This window comes from Ipomoea triloba, chromosome 9, assembly GCF_003576645.1.
Source record: "Ipomoea triloba cultivar NCNSP0323 chromosome 9, ASM357664v1".
Taxonomy (NCBI): domain Eukaryota; kingdom Viridiplantae; phylum Streptophyta; class Magnoliopsida; order Solanales; family Convolvulaceae; genus Ipomoea; species Ipomoea triloba.
In genome coordinates, this window is record NC_044924.1 from 24199575 (window position 1) to 24222658 (window position 23084).

General features: G+C 35.5%; 1 protein-coding gene across 2 annotated transcripts; it reads right to left on the minus strand.

Annotated features, from left to right (window-relative positions):
* Window positions 1-1395: 1395 nt before the first annotated feature.
* On the minus strand, window positions 1396-20391 carry LOC116030009 (CCR4-NOT transcription complex subunit 1). 2 transcript variants are annotated; one of them, XM_031272087.1, is made up of 51 exons: window positions 20061-20391; window positions 19148-19445; window positions 18779-19007; window positions 18027-18366; window positions 17816-17929; window positions 17084-17212; window positions 16782-16973; window positions 16496-16690; window positions 16083-16220; window positions 15848-15967; window positions 15509-15762; window positions 15058-15161; window positions 14601-14695; window positions 14268-14507; window positions 13535-13696; window positions 13324-13402; window positions 13133-13200; window positions 12597-12742; window positions 12356-12464; window positions 12107-12253; window positions 11948-11995; window positions 11740-11868; window positions 11404-11643; window positions 11192-11323; window positions 11004-11089; window positions 10794-10899; window positions 10568-10663; window positions 10268-10420; window positions 9527-9700; window positions 9206-9441; window positions 8964-9081; window positions 8754-8879; window positions 8221-8265; window positions 7951-8028; window positions 7728-7844; window positions 7243-7369; window positions 7073-7173; window positions 6842-6979; window positions 6679-6759; window positions 4724-4870; window positions 4510-4635; window positions 4317-4364; window positions 4100-4246; window positions 3953-4014; window positions 3624-3780; window positions 3324-3515; window positions 3135-3239; window positions 2830-2964; window positions 2482-2724; window positions 2179-2280; window positions 1396-1763 (listed from the first exon to the last, which is right to left on the minus strand). In XM_031272087.1, the coding sequence occupies exons 1-51, from the start codon at window positions 20157-20159 to the stop codon at window positions 1614-1616; spliced, it is 7203 nt and encodes a 2400-aa protein (XP_031127947.1). In that variant the 5' UTR covers window positions 20160-20391; the 3' UTR covers window positions 1396-1613. The 2 variants fall into 2 exon arrangements, with proteins under 2 accessions (XP_031127947.1, XP_031127946.1); XM_031272086.1 differs by having other exon boundaries at window positions 13496-13696.
* Between the last annotated feature and the right edge of the window lie 2693 nt (window positions 20392-23084).

Here is a 23084-nt window from a genome sequence, read left to right on the forward strand (position 1 = left end):
ATTCAAATTCAGTGACAGATCCCAACAAACATGAGTACGAGTACAAAGTCTCAAGTGATACAAATTACAAAGTTTCAAAACCGTGACTCTCCTAGCATTTTTTATTATTTCATTGAAAGAATGTCCAAAATTTGCCAACACTCATCATCTACTTTGATAAGGATGGCAATTTTCCATCCCTGATCCCTGCCCCACCAAGGATGGAGATGGGGATACTATTTGGGGAACGGAGATGTTGATTGTTTGCAATTCCTTGTTTATATATATATATATATATATATAGAGAGAGAGAGAGGGGTTCAGGTGCGCGAATAGCTTCCCGTGCAATTATGCGTTTACGCACTTTAAGCATTAAAACGGCGCACATTAACTACACAAACCACGCACCTTAAGCTAAGAACACAAACCACACACCTAAAGTTTTTAAATAGTGCACTTTCAGTACAGAAACTACGCACCTTAATCACACAAACAAAGCTCCTTAGTACATAGCACGCACCTTAAGTAAAGAACACAAACCACACACCTAAAGTTTTTAAATAGTGCACCTTTAGTAGTTAGTACACAAATTACGCACCTTAAGCGCACAAACAAAGCACTTTCAGACAAATCACGCAACTAAAGTTTTAAAATATAACGCACCTTAAGAAGCAAAACAACGCACCTAAAGCTTTAGGTTTGTGCACCTTAAGTTTCAAAACTGACACACCTTAAAACACACAAACCACGCACTTAAGCAATCGCACAACTACACTGGAGAAAGCCAATCGCACACGAACCCATATATATAAGAAATTTTAAAAAATATATTGTGACATTTTGATAATTTTTTTGACGTACACAGATTTATACTACAAAGTGCATAAATTTTATACTACGAGTATAAAGAGTAGTATTAGTTTGATATTTACAAAAATGTCACCGAATTTTTTCTAAACTAATATTTGAAAGTGTAGTATGTACAGTTTAAAAACTTTTCTCCTTTTTTAGAGTCATTGATTTGGACTGCGTGGTTGGGGGGGGAAGGGGGGAGGGGATTCAACTTTCTATATCCACTTCTCTTTCAGGAGTCCACCTGAACCCTCCCATATCATCCATCCATTTGCAAACTTAAATGTTTGAAATAATTATTAAACTCGATTTTTTTTTTATTAAAACCCTTAACCAATGATGAGTGATAACAACTGAAATCAATCTTAAAAAGTAGCCCAATTCTCATTTAAACAAAACCACTCAAGAAATGACTAGTTCTATTATGTTTGTTTTTCTTTTACTTATTTATTTCAAATGACCTATTAGACCTAGGGATGGCTTTTTTGTGAATTACAAATGTAAAGACATCTAAGATTGTCCTTATTTTGTCATTGTTGTTATTATTATGTAGCACTGTCCTAATAATAGTAAAAAGATGTGAATAAAATTATAATCTAATGTTACAACAATGTATTAAAAATCATTTCAAGTACGGAATAAGTACACAACTTATCTACACTACACACCAACTAGCTGCAAAACAAAAGTTAGAAATGCAATCAATCAGATACGAAATTGAAGTAGCAAAGTAGCAAAAGACTGTCTGTTGTTAATGTAAGCACACAGGCACAGACATGGAATTAGTGCATGTTGTCAGGAATCCCACCAGAAACCACACTGTCATCTACTGGCTTAGGGCCCCCACATGACCTCGAAACTGATTCAAACAGTTTCTCGATTTCAGGTGCACACCTAGTAAATGATCTGCTCCAGAAGTTATATCGAGGATTCTGTCAAAACAAAAAATAAGAGCATTAAGAGCCCGTGAAGATAAGCTAATTGCTATGGAATTCATATCAATGTGTATGTTTAAATGGATTAATGGGGTGTTTATATGGACACATTTACAGTTCAGACCAACCATTTAATGAATTCAATAAATTGGTGAATGAATCAACCCATAGCCTAATTGGATGACACGATGGTAACCCCACAACCCTTTTGAGTGTGACTGACTAGCCGGCAAAGGACCATAAGGAAGTAAACCAGTCAAGATTACCCATAGCTAACCGGTGGGGGCAAGGATTCGAACTTGTGACCATGTGGTTGGGATTACCCCTAATTGCCCATATGTTAAGAGGCCATCAACTTTTGCAAAGGCACAGACAAAATCAATAGAGGACATCACAATATCACAAGCATTACCTTTATGAGCTCGATGAAAGTGATAAGAAGTCCCCATGGATGAGGCCGGTTGACAATTAGGCGCTCCAATAGGACTCTCGTGATCTGTTCTTGGATTACTTCCTGCTTGATGCACCAATATATAAAATTCACAAATTAAGAACAGGGGCTGATTTTAGAACTTTCTATGATAATAGAATGCCTACATATGCTAGCTAAGGTGAACCAGCAGATTCAATTGCAATTCAATTCATCATCGAACACACAGAAGATCAAATCAGAAGAAACATTTCACCATTAAATTCTCAGGGTAAAAAAACACACCTGATTTGATTCTGAAAAGAGGTAGAGGAGAATGAAGGAGAAGTAATGCGTGTGGTTGTTTGGATAACGCAATTGGTTAGCAACAGCGTTCAAGAAGAGGTAACGCCCCTCAGTATCCAAGTCCATTATAAATGACTGAAATATATCCAGAGCAGCACCCACCAAATAAACAGGATATGAAACACCACTACTTGCCATCGACTGTGAATGAGCAGCTGTTCTTGCCTGCAGCTGCTGTATAGCCTACAGGAACGTGATTCAACAATTATTCGATGAAAAGAAAAAAGATTAAACATGATATAGCTATAAGAATTTCCAGAAACTGTAGCATGTATCATATGTACATACCAGCATCCCAACATAAAGTACAAGCGAGTTTATGAGAGGGACATTATAACGAGTCCCAGCACGGGCAGACTCAGTTGGAGAGAGTAACACTTTTTGTTTCAACTCACTAAGAAACAGAGACCCCTGTTGCCTTGTCTGTATATTGATCAATGCAAGAACACAATTCATGAGAACAATGAACATAGTTTTCATATAAATAGAGACAAAGAAAAGGTTTGAGTGATTGCAAAAGTGACTTTATAGAGCCTCATTTGAAAAGTACATCCAAATTGAAGAATGATGAAATTATTCTCTTTTAGATCTACCTTCAAGTATTCATCTATATCACTCTTTATCTGCTTTGTTTTAAGAGCAGCATCAACCTCGGAAAGAATGCGTGGGGATTGACTGATCTCTGCCAGTAGATCAATCTAAAAGCAAACAAAAGAGGTTTATTTTCCAAACTCAGAATGATTAGAGCAATTGTTTGCGAGGATTTTTTGTCGAATCATCACCTTTAAGTTGGGAGTAGAAGGATCAGGTAGCCTCATGTTGCGAGGGAATGCACTAAGAATAATATTTCGCATCTGTATGCAGCTCGGAGGGATAACATCACAGAAGCTGAAATGATAGTCACAAAGGAACTCTGGATAGTCATGCAGAAGAACCAACAACACCCTGAGTGTCCCCTTATATAGGAAATGAACCTACAATAAAGTTTATGAAGAAAAGAGATGAGGATGTGAAGACGAAACTGTATGAAAGCAATAAAATGTGAAATAACTTTTAAATAAATCCATTCAACAAAGACAAACCGCTTCTCCAAGTTCAGCATTCCTCAGAAATGGCTCCATGAACTGGAAAAGATCCACCAATAACCGCTGAAAATAAGGCCACCCTTTCTGAGCATTTGCTGCAGTGAGTAATTTTGGCATGAAACTCCTATGACTAACAAGCTCAAGCCATGCAAAGCTGAAAGAAAATCCTCAAGTAAGCAAAAGGATGAAAGATAAAGTGTTTGTAGTGAAAATTATTATAGAAAGAAAAGTAACAAAATATCAACCCAACAATGTATCTAAATCTCTATCCTGGAAGTTAATATGGATTTGAAAGAACAATGGTACTTATATAATGGAAGACAAACCTGAATCCTGGAACCTTGAGGGGTTGAAGAGCATGGAAAGCATTTGCTAAAGCAGTCAAAACCTGAAAACAACATACAAAAACAATAAATGAATACAACAGTTAAGGAACCACCAGCATCAGCAATGAAGAGATCCTGAGAATCCACCTGAAAGTTTGCACCATCAAAAACTGGTTCTAATGAACCGAAATCCAAGAGCCAATTAATAAATAGTCTGAAATATGGTCTGGGATTAAAGGATATCTTCTTCTCTTCTGAATCTTTCTGGATGAACTTTACTGTTACAGCAAGGACCTGTCATGGAAATCAAGAACTTTAAATATCTAAGCCAAAACAACTAAACTTTCATATACAGATTTCATACCTTAGGCAAAAGAGAGAGTTTACTGACTCCTTGATCCACAGGATAAAACTACAAAAATAAATAAATAAATAAAATTAAAAATAAAAGAAAAGCCCAAGAAGTTTAATCAAACACAATTACTAACAGGTCGAATAAAGATAATATCTATTGAAAAGCTAAACAATAGTAAGAGAGAGAATTAAACAATACTAACCTTCAAAACAGAATACACCAGTTTGGCATAGATATCAATAGCAAGGAATGACAGAGGTACTAAATGTGACTGAGAAGGACCTGAACTAATAACCTCAGATGATAAGCAGTGTGATACAGAAAGTTCCTGGAGGAGAAAGCATAGTTAGCGCGCATCTAAAAAGCGTCATATTTCTCACTTTGAATCATGAAAAAGAAAGACACTGAGAATTAACCATGAGCAGGCGGAAAAAACGATCTGATGCATCATCCCCTTTTAATAGGCCACTCTGGTGTAATTGTATAACATAGTGTGCATACGCCGACTCACTTGCTCCAGGAAGTTCACATATTCGATACCATTCAGCAAACAGCATGGAGACCTAGAAGAGCCAAGAATGAAAAGAGGCAGTTGCACCAAATAAATAAATTATAAGAGAGATGGGTATTTCTAAATTCTAAAGTAATGGCATACTGCACTGGCTGAAGAACATTATAGACTAATAGATCTAAAATATATACTTCCAATTTCAATTTTTTCAATGCATTAGATTTCGATAATGTTCAGCATTTCACATTTCCAATATTGGTTCAGTAACCATCTGAAGTTAGCCACTAATTTAAAAGGCACTCGTTAAGATTTTCCAAACAGCAACTACCCACTAAGAATGAAAAAGGAAGAACCAAGAAAAAGTAAAAACTGAGCTCTTGATATGATTTTGACTTGTGTCATTGCTTAATAATAACTGACCACAGCATTGTTCAGCTATAGCATTCACAGTTTTGAATCTACCTCTCTTCTATGAGCCAGGCAAGAAAGATGAAGCATATACTACATCCCCCACTTGTATAAAAGTCAGTAAACCCAAGCAAACAATTTACACATAATCCTCCATTGTCACAGATTTACAGCTCAGCCAAGCCATCAGTAAAATTAAACAAGTTTTAGTTGACACTGAAAGGCATTTCATTTTTAAATATCATAGCAGAAGAACTATTTTTCTAGTTAAACAGTCTAAGTAACCCTGCAAAAAATGTAAAAACAAACAAATGTTTTGCAACGACTATTGATTTCAATCACAACACATTTGCGCATTTAATACATAACAATGCATACAAGCTATGCGTGCATTAGTGTAGTAGCTTGTGTGCATTTACGAAAGGCCTCAGAAAAACAGGTGGATGCACTTGAATATTAGCCTATATATATATATATATATATATTTAAAGATGGATGCACTTTAAAGAAATGATGTTTACTACAATGCGCTATTTGGTTATAAAGGTTATTGTGAATGTTTGGCCTTGCTCATTGGGTAACCTAGATATGATTAATTTGTTTTGTTTCGGCTTGGAACGTTGCAAAGAACTCATTCTGAATTGCCAAGCTTGACTCATTCTGAATCATTAAGCCCGACTAATTCTGATTCACGCCCATGCCACGGGATATAATAGTAGTTGTAGGTTGCCAATGAGCGTTTGTGCCCTCTGAATATGTTAAGAAAGAAAATTGAGCTTTTTGCTAGTGTTATGGTATAATGGTTTTGAATGCCCTTATAGTTAAGTTTTTCTATTTTGAAAACAACTTGCATATACGTATGAAATGATAATTATAACTCTGATAGGATTTTGAACAGTAAGATTTTGTATCTAAATATTATTCCATGCCTATACTATTAAGTTTGCTTGATCTGGGGTTGGGAAGAGTTATATCACTTAAATTTCCTCACTATTTCCTTGATCCAAGAACTAGGAGCTTTAGTCTTAGCACTTGGAGCTTGATATGGATTTTTGGTTTCCTTTGGATGTTAACTAAGGCGTTTGTATTTTTGGTAGCCCATGGTGTATTCTTGATGTGGGGCTTACTACTCTAGGATGTAAATATTCAATTTTGGTGGTTGATGGTTTTTTTGAGGAAGTACTAATGATTAGTATTCAATATATAAGTGCTTTTTTTAAAGAAGGATTTGAGTATGTTGGGTCAGGCTTCGTATTGTCACAGTAAATGCCATGGCAGGGTCATGTCCCGGAGGTGGGGCGTGACACATGGCACCATGAGATGAGCAACAACAGAAGGAAATGCTAATTGAAACAAAATTATCAGAAACTACTCCTTGTCTAGTTTTATTCTATAACCCTTATAAAACTGAAAGTAGAATCAGACAACTAAGCAGATATGTAAGAAAAATACCTGTTCACGAAATCCAGCAGGGTCAGGCTCAACAGAATCAGAGCCTGTGTCATCTCTACCAGCTTGAAGGAGCACAGAAGCCTATCACAAAATAAACATAAGACATCAGTTTTTTAAAGTTGGTAATATACTAAGCAGAGTAAAAATAGCCATTTTGAAAAACCTTTTTGTCTTTAGGTTGTTTCATATTATCCTCCTTCCCGCTCATAAAACCAGACAAAGCAGAAGCATTAACAGAAGGATTTTTAGCTATCTCAACCAGCTGCCGTAATGACTCAGGAGAACCAGGCCTAGCAGCAAGCTGCAGATTTTAAAATATTCAAAATCTAGTTCATTAAGACCAATGCTGTGTATGGAAAAATAAATAAATAAATAATAAAGAGTAAGAGCTTGCCTTTGCAAGTGCATCCAGAAGATTTTGTAGCTCAGATATGACTCTGGAATCACTCATCACCAAAGTTTGTATGAGAGATATGGCAAACTCAGTTGCAGGCTCTGCACATCATAAGCAAACAATTAGAAATGCTAAAAGCAAATATCAGTAAAAAGTTATTGGCCACATACTATTTCTTCCTGCATCAATAAGTTTTGCCATATGAACATTGTACTCTGCTAGGTTCAGTAGTTCACTCCGTATCAGACCAACAGTAATATCTTTGTTGAACTTCCGCTCCTCATCAGAGTAAGTCACCTGCCAAAATAACATATATAATTTTAATCAACAGAATTTTAAAATTCAGTGATGAATGGCAAGGATAGGATGAGCCTAGACTGCAAATCTTTTACCATATTGCCACTACCCACCCAAACGAAAATTAATATTAATAATAAATCAAAAGGGGGAGAGAAATAGAAAATTCAAGGGTATGACATTACGAAACAATCAAATATGATTTGAAGATGATACTTCCTCCAGTACCCTCAAAAAGTAGTACATCATTATACAGTAGTATATAACATTATAACATGATAAGAATATATGAGTGTTGACTATATGTATATAAAAATTAAAAATAAAAAAATCAAGTAAAGATATTTCAGCAACATACCCAACTAGTCAACTCCTTAACAACAAGCTTGCTGACATCGCGGATAGCCGCCAGAATAGCAAGATGAGCATTTACACGCACAGTATTTGATGCATTCTCATACAATCCCTTGAACACCTTAAAAAAGATGAGGAAACCTCAAATCACGTGTACAAAATATTAACTCTACTCTACATTAAACCTGGTGAATACAATTCTACCCTACAGAAGGAGAATAACACACCTTTTGAGCCACTGCCAAGGCTGCCTCATCTCGACTAATGCACCTGAGAATTATTGCAGGAACTTCCGCAATAATACCCTGTCAAAAGAGCCATATAATTACATGCAATCACATCCTGATGAAGTTTGGAGAAGAAATTTCTAAAAGCAGAATAAATGATAATAAAAATAACAATGTGGATGCTGTAATTTGAAGCAATTCCATTTTTTATAATTAAAAGAATTCAATTTATTCTGAATTAGTCCACAAAAAGAAAGACAATGGGAATACCTGAATTTCTGCTTCTTTAGCATCAGTAGATACCAGATTTTCAAGCTGTAGAAATAACATAAATGGTCAAATTAGATAAAAGCAACGAATATAAAATAAAATATCCATAATAGTCAAATCCGTAGCCACCACCTTCCTATTCTTACATTCTTCATAGTCAAGTTTATGCATGGGTGAAATTGTTGATTTATGCTAAAATTTACATCATAAAAAGATTATAATAAAAGAAACTGAGACAATTATATAGATTATGTTGACTTATTTTACCACCTCGAAAACTCAACCAGCACAAACCCCCCCAATAGGAGCATAGGACAAAAACAAAATGAAAATAGCTGTCTTCCTCCAATATATTGTGCAAGTAATTAGAATTCATTAGGGATAAACAAAAAAAAAAAAAAAAACAAGCACGCAGATAAAATAAGATCAGAACCAGGGGTGAATAAGGAATACCATCTGATGATCCAAAAGTGTAATTTATCATTATGGGCAAAATACACGCACGCAGATAAAATAAAACAGAAGTAATGAACCTTCTCTGAAATAATCTGGTATTTATCCAGAGCATCGCCTGTGGTCAACAGTGGCTCTGAAATACTATTTCCATGACGCTCAGAGGTTGGTGTTGAATTTGGTGGCTGTACAGAGAGACCTGGCTCCTGCAAGAAGCAGTTGCATATTTACATGCAAGACTCCAAACTAAAAAGATCACTGATCACCATGCATAAAATAACCTAAACTACCTTTACAACATTAGACTGTTCAACAGGCTGCAATTCAGCTGTAGATGCTGAAGATAATTGAGCAATAGTGTCATTTTCAAAACCGCCATCACCCATTCCATTGCTAGGTGAGGAAGCACTACAATATAAACAGAATGAGGCATTAACAATAAAAAATTCAAAATTGTTCTTTGGAGGACACATACAGAACAACAGACAGCCAATAAAAAGATTCTAAATTAAGTTTGTAAAGAAAAAACCACCTATGAAGCTGAGATGAACTTGCATCTATTTCTTCTGATACAATATCCAGAGGCTGTGGAACAGAACTAATTCCTGCATTAACAAGGCCAGCCGAGTAAATTGCAGGGTTCATTTGCCCAGAGCCAGCCACATAAGCCCGGGACAGACCACTGCTACTTGGTGAAGGAGAAGGACCAACAGGCAAAGTATTTGAGCTTTGTCCCGATTGATTTTGCAGAGGTAAGCGAACAAAATCCTGTAGACAGAATTGAATGTAACTTGACATAAATCTTAATTAGTGTCAATACAGAAGCAAATAAGGCTAAGGACATCGTGTGTGCCTCATAAACTCGCTGTTGAGAATGGGATAAACGGCCAGGTTTAGGACGAAGTGCTTCAGGTAAAACTCCCATGTGTCCTGGAGTATAGACACCTGAATCAAAGAATGTGGGTCCCTCTCTATGCTTCCTTATAGCAAGCTGTTGAGCAATGGTTTCATCAATAGTTTGTATTGCCTGCATACAGTAGAATGATAAACCACATATGAGATCAACAACTCAACATTAAAGACAAAGCACAGGGCAACAGATTTAAAACCTTAAGATTCAATATGTTTAACCACAGTGAGGTTTAAGCTCTCACAAAATAAAAGCAGATCATATGTTAGTCCATCTTGTGTAAAAGAACCCTCCAAGCTATGAAAAAGGTTATCTTATGTAGCATCTAAGTTCACCACTAATTTGAACCCTAGAACACAAGCTAAATTCTCACTCCATATAACTTTAAAAGTTAGTTTTCAATTGCCCAATGCGGGAGAAATTGTTCATAGTAACATAACAAACATGAGCACAAAAACCTAAAAAAGGAAAGAGAAAGAAATATGACAGAAGTACATGATGGGTGAGTAACACTTTACAAAATCTATGCATACAGAGTCCAATGTCTAGAGCTCTTTCCTGTTCATTTTGGAGCCTATAACACAAATAAACTGGACAAGATGCTAATATAGAGGAAAAAAAAAACCAAGCAACAACCAAGAGTGACATCATTTAAAAGTAAAAGAAACCCAAGCTAGAAAAGACCTTCTCTGTTGCAGCTTGCTCAATCAATGCACAACCAAGGTCAAGGTTGTCATTAGTCACTAGTTGTACAGCTTGTTCAAGGAGCTCACTAGAAATACTTAATCCCTGAAGTGTACTCCGTAGCTGGCTCGATATTGAACCACGTAAAGGTTCCTAAAGGTCATAAAAACATTCGTCATACTTATCAGAAACCAAATTATGCATGGTAACCATCAAGCAGAACAATAACTAAAATAGTACACACACACACAAAAAAATAAAAATAAAAAAAAAAACACAGAAAAAATATTTTCTTTCTACCTTGCATGTCACATGAGCTAGACTTCCTGCTAAACTAGCAACCATCAGATGTGCAGCATTACGTATACGGGTCTCATCTGACTCCATGGCATAGTCCTGCCAATAAATTAATTCATGGATTCAGCAGAGGAAGACAGGACCTTTACAGCAATTTAAGTGAAGACACAGTATATTTAGGGAAAAGGGAAGGCGGGATGTAATTAGATGAAGGGTTTCTTCTTAAAACCTTCAAAACAAGTTCCTTCGTTGTCTGAGTAGCTATAGAAACACTGCGGTGCACAATGCTGGTAACTATCTCTTTTATAGCTCTATCCATGGCAATGGGAAGCACACTGCAGCAAGGAAAATAACAAATACTTAAGAACAAGGTAATAACTAACAGGACAAACAAATAAAGCAATTCCATTATGGCTGAGTTCCAGTTTGCGCTTCAGACCTTTGAAAATGCACATGCATGCCCAGAGCACGAAGTCTTGGATTGATGATAACTTGCTGTTCAATATTAGAGGTAGGTGTAGGAAGCTACAGCAACAGTTGAACATTTAATTAATTTATATCCAGTTCTATCAAAACAAACTTAATACAAAATTAAATAATTAATTACAAATGCAGCTGCCAAAATACCTGACTAACAGAAAATGGTGTCTGCCCTGGTATGATACCTTGACCAGAAGGAATTTGATGCTGATCTACTAAAGCTACTAGCTTCTCTTCCTCCATAAGTGATGCAGAAGGAAGATGGAGTGGAGAAGCATACTGAACCACCATGTGTAAAAAGTTATTGCTAATGGTAATAGCTAAAGTGAAATAGAGGTACAAAAAAGAGAAGCATATACCTGAGATAATATACGTGAGTGACCACCAGGATGAGATGATGTGGCAGCCTCAAGTGGTAGTTCAACCTGATTAAGAGTAGACACAAGTCCTGATTTGACATCGGTAACAATCTGGGATTGAGAAGACCCAGCATCTTTATTTGAGAAATCAGGATTTCCTTCTACTTCTCTAACCCTGTCTTTAAGAAGTGATGTTGGTGCAACATCCTTCAAATCCACACCAAGGTTTTTGAACAGCACCTGAAATTCAAAAAGAACGGAGAGAAAAACAAGTATTAAGACAATCCAAGAGACAGTATATGTGTAAAATAAAAAGCTAGGCATACATATATTTACCTCAATATCAAACTTGAGGTTCATTTTTAAGTTTGGCATTGCATAGATCTCAGCAAGTAATCCAAGTATACCCATGGTCCATGGATTAGGGGGTTGGTATGCTAGACTGCTTTGACATGGTTCCAATATCTGCAACAAGCAATGACAATATAAAATAAAATATCATAGAACACAAGATAAATAACAAATACAAGGATATTGCAGAAACCTTTGAGGTGAAAGGAATAACTGCAATCATTAGCCCTTTTTCATAAGCCTGCAAGAAAAACAATAGCTCAACACATTAAATACAAGAAGGCCTCCAGATTAGTGGGAACCAAAATGTAATGTCAAAAGAACTCCAAAAGCTACATTTTAAAAAATCAACCTCTATGATCAAAGACTTGGGATCAATCTCCCTAGCACGTAAAACTTGATTCCTGCCAATTGTTATCTTCCCTAGCCAACTTCCTAGATTTTTTAGCAATGAACGCTCTTCTGAACTTGACTTTATAAGTTCAGATCCTAACAGGACCTGAAAATTAATGATAATAATAAATAAATAAACAAATAAGATATAACCTATAGTTTTAACTTTTCTAATAGGCAGCACTTGTCGTATGAGTAGACAATGAACCTTGCAGTTTTCATACGTTGCTTGGACAACTTCCTTGTACAAAGCCTTTGAATTCACCTTGTCTAGGAACTTCAAGTATAAGTCATGAAAATTTTGCTCAATACTCGCTCTACGCAAGCAGAGATTAAACAGAAAACCAAATAAAACAACAAACAGGTGAGAAAGTCTCAAAATGGCTACAATGATCTATACATAATAGCATTATAAAGTAAAGTAAAGAACCAAATATTTAACTTCTCACCTTTTCATCACCATATACTGAGCAAACCAGGGGTAATACTGCTCTTTTAAAATTTCAGCAAACTCTTTTGCTTTAGTATCAACATTTTGAATAGCCAAATTATTGATGATAAATGAGACTTTATCCTGGACTTCTGAAGCTGGAGCCTGTAAAGAGATTAATGAATGCATATATTAGTTTAGTCAGCATTAAAGGAAAAAGGGATAAATTGCAACTCCAACTTTATAAAAAGTTACAGACTTCACATTGTTAGATCACAGTCAACATGCACACACTTGACTGCTGCCAAGATACACAATTTATAGCAGAACACAGTAGCAGCATTGGCATAGCAATACACAAAACAGAACACCTTTCTATATGAAGGCTTTCTTACAATGAGGAGACATCAGGTTAGTGGAGTAGCAATGACTTTCTAATAAATAAGCAATTAGTATACTAATTCACCTTGGGAAGAGATAAGAATTCCTTTATTCAAGGTTAAACAATAGAAATCCATAGCTAGACAAAACTGACACAGATTGACAAACACTTACCTCTATAGGTGTTTCTCTTCTCTCAGCAGCAGCAACAAGTGTTTCAATATTTAATGCTGACCCAAACCCTATAAAAAAGAATCAGCTTAAACACCAAAAGCTACAAACTAGATGTTTGCAGAAATATAATTACGGATACCCATAATAGTATAATGTAAAACAGTAATGAGTTTAGAATAAGTAATGTGTACTAGTTGAGTTTGTTCGATTTGGGCGAGTAAAACCGGGGGATGAAGTGTGCGCTGCTGCAGAATTGAGTGCACTCTGTGACTGTATTTTAGGAAATGACAAAACGCAAAAGTGAATATTAAAATTGGCAAACTCTACCAAACTATAAATAAACATATAGAAATAAGCACAGGCCTTTGGAATATTAGATGCGTCACTTGAAGGAACACCCACTGTTTGACTTGTGGAGGACAAAGTTTTCATGTGGCTAGGAATAGTTGAAATTTTCCTCTCATCTAAGGTACTCTGCTGTCTAGGCGGGAGCTGAACTGGAGGTGTTAATTGCATGCCTGATGATTGGGAGCTCATAGGTCCACCCAATGTAAATGGGGAATTCTGCATTAAAGATATTAAGTACTTTCAGTTCACATAAGTTGTGACCAAAATGGCCAGACTGAATTGATTTTGCACCATAAATGCACACCCCAATTGATTTAGTTTGAATTTAAGCAATCGAAACAAACAAATTACAAATACAAAGATAGCAAGGAGCCAAGGATTTCAGCCATTCTTCTTGGAGTAAGGCAGGCTGGAGTAACACAGGTATAGTCTCAATCAACGAAAAAAAGATATTTTCTTAATCCAACATAATAAATTTCAAGCTAAACTACAAAACTACCAGTTGACTCAGTCAGCATCCAAATTGCCCCACCCTAAGTTACCCCCTTGCACTGTAATTAAAGGGCATGGCATTCTCTAATGAAAAAAATATGGTTCTGTGGACAAACATGGAAGCAAGGCAGCATCTGGAAGATTTTATACTTGTGCATAAGATAATTATAGGATCCCACAAAATATCACCATGTCTTTGTCAAATTCTTCATGCATTTAAACCATTAAATGATACAGGAGACAAATCCCCACCCAAGCCCAATAATAATAAAAATAAAAACAATAATATATTCACCTCTACATTTGATGTTGAAGACTGGATAATTCCAGGAAACGGATCAGCAACAGCATTATTGCCTATGTCAGACTCAGAATGTGCAGAGGATATTCTTGCAAGTGCCCGTTCAATGTATAGAACAATATCCAAATGATTTACACGGAGATGAGATATTTGTAAGATGTGATTGCAGTATTGTGGCCACTCAATCAAACGTTCCCGAAACTGATCCAGAGCCTTAGTGCCAAAAGAAAACATCTGTGTATAGAGAGCCATCAGCAATATCAAGTCTACACAAACAGTTGAACCACCTCATTAAAAATTAAATTAAAGAAACAAATAAAATGGTACTTTTGAATCAGCAGGTTTCCGCAAAGCATCCAAGACAGCCCGCAAGGCAATTCCAAGAGTAAGATGAGTTACAAGCTGACGCTTGATAAGGGATCCTGAAAATTTTGGAACAATGAACTAAGCACAATAACTTCAAGTCCCCTTTTCACAGAGGAATTCAATTTCCTGAAATGGTCATTTCTGGCAATGATATAATGAAGTAAAAATTATGTTAAAAATAATCATGCATACATAACAAAAGGTTAACATCTACCAGGATGTTAATTATCTACCATGGCACTATAGTACAGATATACAAATTATCTTCAATTCCATTGAACAGGCAACGATATAAAAGTGACTAACTCCACCCATGCCAATTTAGGCAAAACCATGCCCAACTGGCTTATATATATATATATATAGCAAGAACCCCAACAATATCATAGAACCTCCAAGAAGATACAGAAATGCTCACCAAAGAGAACTGCAGCAATGGTAAGCTGTTTGTCAGGATATTTTGAGAAGAATTTATATTCCTCAAAAAGATTAGCAATCATAAACTCAAAAACTGCTTGTTCCCTGCAAGCAAAAATAAAGGTTAGGCATTATAGAGTATGCTTTGATCAATCACTGATCATTCCCAGCATGTACATGCAATAGAAATCCTTTCCCAATCCCCTAGGAAAAACTCTGTACAAAATATATTTAACATTACATACACATCTTCCTACCCCAAACCGCATTATGTGAAAGCATTACACGCTAACTCAATTTTTTTTTCTTTACAGAGTTTGAGAAGTGCACTTTCATAACAACATGCAAACGAAAATTATAGAAATTATACCCAATAAAATATTTTGACAGAATTAGGCATTTAAGTGTAGTAATTTGACAACAGGTGGAATAGCATTAGAAAAGTAGAAAACCTTTTATCAGAAGATTCTTTGAAATGAGAAAGCATTTGAATAATTGACTCAACCGACCGTTCCTCATGAAACATTTGTTGGAAATATGAGTTTACTTCTGCTTCAATGTCATCAGCATGAGCATCTGAAGTTGACGAATTAGAAGCACCAACAGTCTTAAGCCTTGAGTTAGAATTCATGTATGTCATATTTAGCTTCTCCAATTCCTCAGATAAGTAATGAGAGGAAATTAACCCAGTATGAGACTGAAGCAGCTGGACATAACAAGCAAATGGATTAGATGAACACTAATGAAGGGCACAATTGTTAATGAATTAGTCCAACAGCTAAACCCAAAACCTTAATGAACATGGAAGAAGCTTCCAAATAAATATTCAACAGTGTGTTAGGGGGATGAAAGCAGTTAGTTGAAACATCTTGAGAGCCAAACTGAACCTCCTTTAGAAACTTTAGGCATTCCTATAAGTAGCAAGACAAATTTCAGCCCAACAGTCAAGATTCTCACATTACAAACAGGAATAATACAGAAATTAGAGAATGTGAAAGTGAAACTCAATTTAACAAGAGAAACTACCTCATAAAACTTATCTTTATATGTACTTAAGTTGGTATTCAACCATTTCTCAAGATCTATGAGTCCTTTCATAGAGGCTACAGCAGCAAGTCTAATACTAAGATTAGAAGGAAGCATATCCAATACTGGTGAAAGAATCTGCATTAAAAAGGAATTTGGTCAATGCAAGATATATTATCTTTCCTTCCATGTTGTTGGCAAAGGAGGATAAAAGAGAGGGAAGAGGGCAAATGGGGAATGTTAGGCACAGATTGTATAAGTTTTCATTTGAAAGAAAAGTCTCCAACCAAAGGATGTGACTGTTCATTATCTAAAAGAAGAAAAATAATGAACATTTATATTACAAGAAAACAATTTTATATTATAAGAAACACAATGTACCTAAAACTCTTCAATTTGAAATTAACTCAAACCTTTAATTCTTGGCAGGCCTCCAAAACTCTGCTAATATTGTCTGTATCAATTGTTATAGCATCCACAAAACCCCTCACCAAAATGCTTGGATTGACATGCCATAAATAATGAATCATACCCATCCCTGGCGCATTTTTCAGTATCATAGGGAAAACTGTTGAAGAAATTTCATGCTGAAGGAGATTATACACCGTCTGCATTTGGTATAACAAGATTGCTATTCAATGTCAATACAGAAAACAATGAAAAGGATTCACAAGATACATTGTGTTTTAAGATCAGTACATTGATGTGTGACAAGCCAAGAAGTAAGAGTTCAGGGCAGTGCTTAAGAGGGTGCTCAAGAATGGATCGAACAGAATTTGCATGTCCCCTCTCAGCAAGCTGGCACAACACTTCCAGAAGATCAAGACACAACCAAGCATGGTTTGAATGTCCATGTTGAAACTTATGGTCATTCACGGCATCAACATAGGCCTGCTCATAAAGTGATGGCAGTTCAGATCAGCCAAACAAACCCAAAAAAAAAAAAAAACAAAAAAAAAAAAAAAAAAAAAAAAAGAAGATACTAAATTAAAGAAACATACCATTTGCCTCCCAGAATGAGCAAAGGTAAATACTTCTGGAGGAGCCACTACAGCATGACTAAGAAATGATAACTGCCCCTCAGAATTTTTCCAGATAGAGCCACAGACAGCTTGTAGAGGGAAGGGATCCTAAGCCACAAATGCAAATTAAACTACAAAACTAGCATCTAGAACATGGTAGTCACCCACTCATTCTAAACAACCAGGAGTGAATATTAGTACGTAAAGACAAAACCGCACCCACACATTAGTTTAAAAAATAACAAAAAAAACAGCATGATTAATAATAAATCTACAAGTTAAAGTCCAATTTGCACTAGTCTAAAGAAACCCTTTTTGCCATAAATCTAACATTTTCTTTCCTTTTCAGCTTATCACACTATTAGTCTATTCAATAAAAAAATTTAATTTATCAAATTTTTTGAATTTTTAAATTTGATTTAAGGAGAAACGGTAAGTCAGTAATCATAAAAACTTCTTTGTTTAACTTGAAATTTTGAAATCCTAATTTTATTTTATTTTAAAGCACATATCAAGAATAATGATAACTAAGTTTTACACTTCTAATAGTATTTCTATTTTAATATAATAATATAAATGTTTTAGGTCTTATTATTGAGTGTACATTCTCCCCACTGACCCAAATTTCTGGCACTGCAAACTGTATATGCAGCCAAACATCCACGTAATAAAGTGAACATGCTAAGGCACAGTTAAATTTGGCATACATACCTGGCATGCACATTTGTACATGGACATAAGAAAGGCAAAAGCTGCTTCATTAAGGACATAAAACCCTTCATGATCTAGATTTTTCATAACAGTTCCCCAATTTAGCCCAGGCGCCTGTGCAAATCAATAAGAATTAGCAAACAAAACACAGAATACAGACCCTATAATTGATGAATATTGATGAATATATAAAAGAAACAAGTAAACTCACTAGCTCCTTGATTGCATCAATAAGTACATCACCATTCCAAGAACTTGGCGATGGTAAATCATACACAGTGGTACTCCCAAGAGCAGCTCGAAATGTTGAAAATATATTCTGATTATCCTCCAGACCAGAGTAGGTACGAACAATCATTCCAAGTATCCTTGCAACAGTAATTTCAGTCAATGGTAAGAAAAGAGATAAGATTTCCTTGCATTGCAAGGCATTAGCTGTGCATCCATAACCCAGCTCTTTCATTGTATCAGCCATGCTCATTTCCTTTTCCATTTCCATTAAAAGCGCATCAAAATCATCTTCACTGTCTTCATTAAAATCATCAAAGTTCCTACAGCAAATAAAATTATAAAAAGATAAAAATGAGTTGGAAAACTAGAGTTCAAAATTAATACACACATATATTATGATGATTATGGTGATAACAATAATAATAATAATAATAATATTGTTATTGTAGTAATAACTAAATTGGAAAACTATAATTAAATTGGAAAACTATAATTAAATCGGAAAACTATAATTAAAGAAAAAATATGCATATACATGTGTGTGTATGTAATGTTATAATATGGAGTTAAAATTCCTATTATTAATTATTAAGAAATAATAATAACAGTCCAAGACTCTATATAAGAGTTCTTAAGTTCAATTCCCATTCACTCCATTCCCCTCAGATGCACCAAAACTAATAATAATGAAAATAACAGCAATAAGAAGAAGTCAATATCAGCAAAAAATACCTCCAAAAGTTGACTTCACGAAGTTCATCAGAAAGCAATGGGGATAAAATGAATTGGGATCCTCCTTTTGATTGGACAAGAGACAGCATGTGCATAAACAAATCTACATGCTTAGAAAGGCCTTCAGATTGATTAATCAACAATAGAATGCTCTGAATGTGTTCCACAGAATCAAAAGACATTTGATTTGAACATAATTCGACAATCTGGCCCATGCAGTAGCTTTTCCCTGAAATATATTAATAGGTTCCATATTGGAATATAAAGCATCAGTACTTTGTGTATCTAGCTGTCATTATATTCAATATAATAAAGCAACATTGATCTGAGCATAAGTTTCTCAGTAGTGATGGGTTAAAAAGGGCTTACCACACATTTTGACATCAGCATTCTCAGAATCAGACAAAGCAAGACCAACTTCAATTTTCTCAGATACCGACAACCGTAATGCATTACACAGATTTTCCAGAAACTCCTCATTAATTGTAACACCTCTTATGGACACACAGAAAACAGTGCTGAAATTAGGTTTATCCAAGATATACTTGAAAATTGAAGAATAAACTGCATCGAATTGAATATTCTTCAGGTCTTTTCCATAAATACTCAGGTAATCAAAGATGGTTCCAAGCAGCAGTATTCTTCCCTCAATTCCATATGTTGCAAACTGCAGTTAAATAGGCTAAATCAGCTAACTGATGCATAAAAGCCATGCCCACTAAATTCTTAACCCTTCAGGATTTCAAAAAAAAAAAAAAAAAAAAACATGTTTATGAAAGGGTTTCGTAAGATTAAATACTAAGCTTTCAATTGTGTGCTTTGTTTAAGTGCCTGACCCAGCAATTGCATTCCAAATCTATAATTTTGGCTCTTTGAATAGCCAAGACCCTAAGCAAAGAGAAGTGTGTCAATGGATGCTACCAACCCTCAAAAGTTGCAAATACACCCTAATTCCATAATAACCACCACTCTCTCCCAAGTAACAAGCTAAACCATCAGTGGTGAGACAAAGATATCTCACAACCCACATCCACAAAGACTGGACATCAGTGGTGAGACAACTTAAATAAATAAGCAAAATTAAGGGTTCAACAATGCCCATACAATCAAACAATAATTAAGGATCCCAAAGCTACAATCTTTAATAACGTACAAATACCACAAGGAATGAGAAATTCAGTGACAGCATAAATAGGTGCGTTCACATGAATACGCAAAATCCATCCACAGACTAACGTATCGATATATACAGCGATAGATAAATGGAAAGTAAGTATATAACCTGGCAGAGCTCCTGGAAGACCGAGTCAGAGTTGGAATCATTTAAGCTCTGCAGCAAATACCGAATCTGGGACGAAGTGGTCGAAGCGAACGGAATCATCGCGAAGAACTGAGCCTAGAGTTCTTCTTTTCTTTTTGGGGATTTTGTGAGTAAGAATAAACAGAGCAAAGTGAGATCGAAATGGATTCAGAGGTTTGATAGCGAAGATCGAACTGAAAAGGGATTGGAATTTGGAAACGATGAGAGAAACGTTGAAGTGGGGCACGATAGGGTTTTTTATGTGTGTTGAGCACTTGAGCCTACGTTGTTTGCCTTTGCTACTGTCAGTCTCTCTCTTCCCTTTTTCTCTTTTCTTGCATTTATTTTTGCCAATAATTCCTTTTGGGTACAATTCTTTTATTTATATACATGATTATCCCATGTATTATTTAATATCTAAATTTTAGCCCTAACTTTGTCCATAATTTTCATAGAAAAATGTGTCAATTTACCCTTAAATAAATAAGTGGCCAAAGACCTTGTGGTCTAGTGGTATCCCGTGTCCCGGTTAACACTCCTACATAGATGATGGGAATGGGTTGGAGCCTCAGTGGAGACAACTGTTGACTCATTGTGCTTCAGAGGTTGAGAAAGTAGGATACTACATTATAACAGAGTCAGTAGTACTCAAAAAAAAAAAAAACAAATAGTGAAATTAGTGTTTTTTAATTGAAAATTTTCAATGAGATACCATAAATTGACAAAATAGTGTAATTAGTCCATAATTTTAACATTTAATAAATTCAGTAACACTAATTAGACTAATGTACAAATTTTTGTTTTACTTGTTATTTTTTATTTTTTAAATTTTTAAATTTTTCTAAATTAATAGCCATCAGCTGTCAATGACAACTAGAAGATGTCCAATCAACGAACAAAACAACCATTGATATCTAGATTTTGATCTTAAAGCCAAAGGCCTTGTGGCAACTATTGATATCTAGATTTAGATTTTAAAGCCAAAAATCTTCCGGTCAAGCGGCATAGTTGTGACTTCTCAAATAAGAAGTCTCAGGTTCAAACCTCAATACTAATTTAGATTTTAAAGCCAAAAACCTTCCGGTCGAGCGGCATAGTTGTGGCTTCTCAAATAAGAAGTCGGTTCAAACCCCAATACTTCAGTAGGTATTTCGTCGGGATAGCTACATCCACCCTTATAATTTCGCTTCTCAAATAAGAAGTCGGTTCAAACCCCAATACTTCAGTAGGTATTTCGTCGGGATAGCTACATCCACCCTTATAATTTCTCCACTCATCCTAATAGCTACATCCACCATCTTGATCCACCCTTATAATTTCTCCACTCATCCTAACCTCAACCCTTCAAAATTCACCCCACCCTGGGAGTGCCCACCTTTTAGTATTTTATTAAAAAACTTCAAAAATAATAACAATAATAATAATCCTCGACTATAATCATTTTTCTCAATTTCGTCTTAAACGACTTTGGTGACCCATTTTTCTCAATTTCGTCCTAAACGACTTTGGTGACCCAATGTAGTCCTAGAATTTTGTGTTTTTGCTCAATTTAGTTCTTCGTTTATTATTCCCTCCATTTGATGTTTGTTAAACAATAGAATACCTATATATAAAACTCAACTAAGTATTCGTATATATGTTCTGTGTGTATATATACAGGAGAGTAGAGCTATTTATACTAGTGTAAAACTAATCTTAGCCACTGGTTCCTAACACTAAAACATAGGGCTAAGAGTAGATATCTCAACTAACCCTTATATCTATAACACCCCCCTCAAGTTGGAGCATAGATTTCAATATGCCAAACTTGTTACATATGTGTCACATGAACCATAAGACTTCACATCTAGAACCATAAGTTTTGAACCACTTGAACCTTCGAACCATGTTGTGCCAAGTCAGTCCACAATGCACCTTGTCGCACCAACAAAGCTTCCACAAAGCTACAAACCAGGCCAAACACCACAACCGCAGCGCACCTACCTCTCACACCCCACACCCTTATCACCGCTGCTTAACACCGCAGCGCACTGGCCTCTCACTCCACAAACCCTTATCACTGCTGCCTAACACACATGTTTTCCAGTTTTCTTGTTGCGTGCGCACAAACTGGTTCCTCCTGAACCATTCTTCAGCCGCCGGCCTTCCACAATAGCCGCGACATCTGCCAAGTCCACACCACCCCTGGCACATGTGCTGCCCATCACTGCAACACCCTTGTACAAGGACTGCCTCCAACTCTCACACCTTGGCACTACTCCAAATATGATACTAACCACATATTCAATTAACTTATACAAGCCATAAAAATACGATAAACCAAACATAAACTTTCAAGACTTATTGACGAGATAAACCAAACAACTCAAAACAAAAACCTACTGCCTAATTATTTATAAACTTTATCCTTCTCCAGGGTTGGTCATTTTCCAGCACAGACCTAGGGGTGAGAATAGGCTAGGCCCCTACGTAGGGGCCTACGGCCTGGCCTACTTAAGGCCTGGCCTGGTCTGGCCTGTTTAGTAAAAAGGCCAGGCTTAGGCCTATTTAAAAGCCTATTTATGTAAATAGGCTCAGGCCTATATGTAAAGGCCTGGCCTACGAGCCCGCAGGCTTGGCCTGTTTATATATATAATTTATATTTATTATATATTTTATTTTATAACTAATATCTTTCATATTTATAATATAACCCCCACTATATATATATATATATATATATATATATATATATATATATATATATATATATATATATATATATATATATATATATATATTAACCAAATAACCCTAATCGATATTCCCCATCCCAATTGAACAAATCCAAACGTGTGTCTTCATCCGCAATTGAAAAAATCTTCTACGTGAGTTGTTGTTTTATGCTTATTAGTTTAATTATTAATTTATTATTTACTTGTTTAATTATTACTTCTACGTGAGTTGTTGTTTTATGTTTATTGGTTTAATTATTAATTTATTATTTACTTGTTTAATTATTAAGAG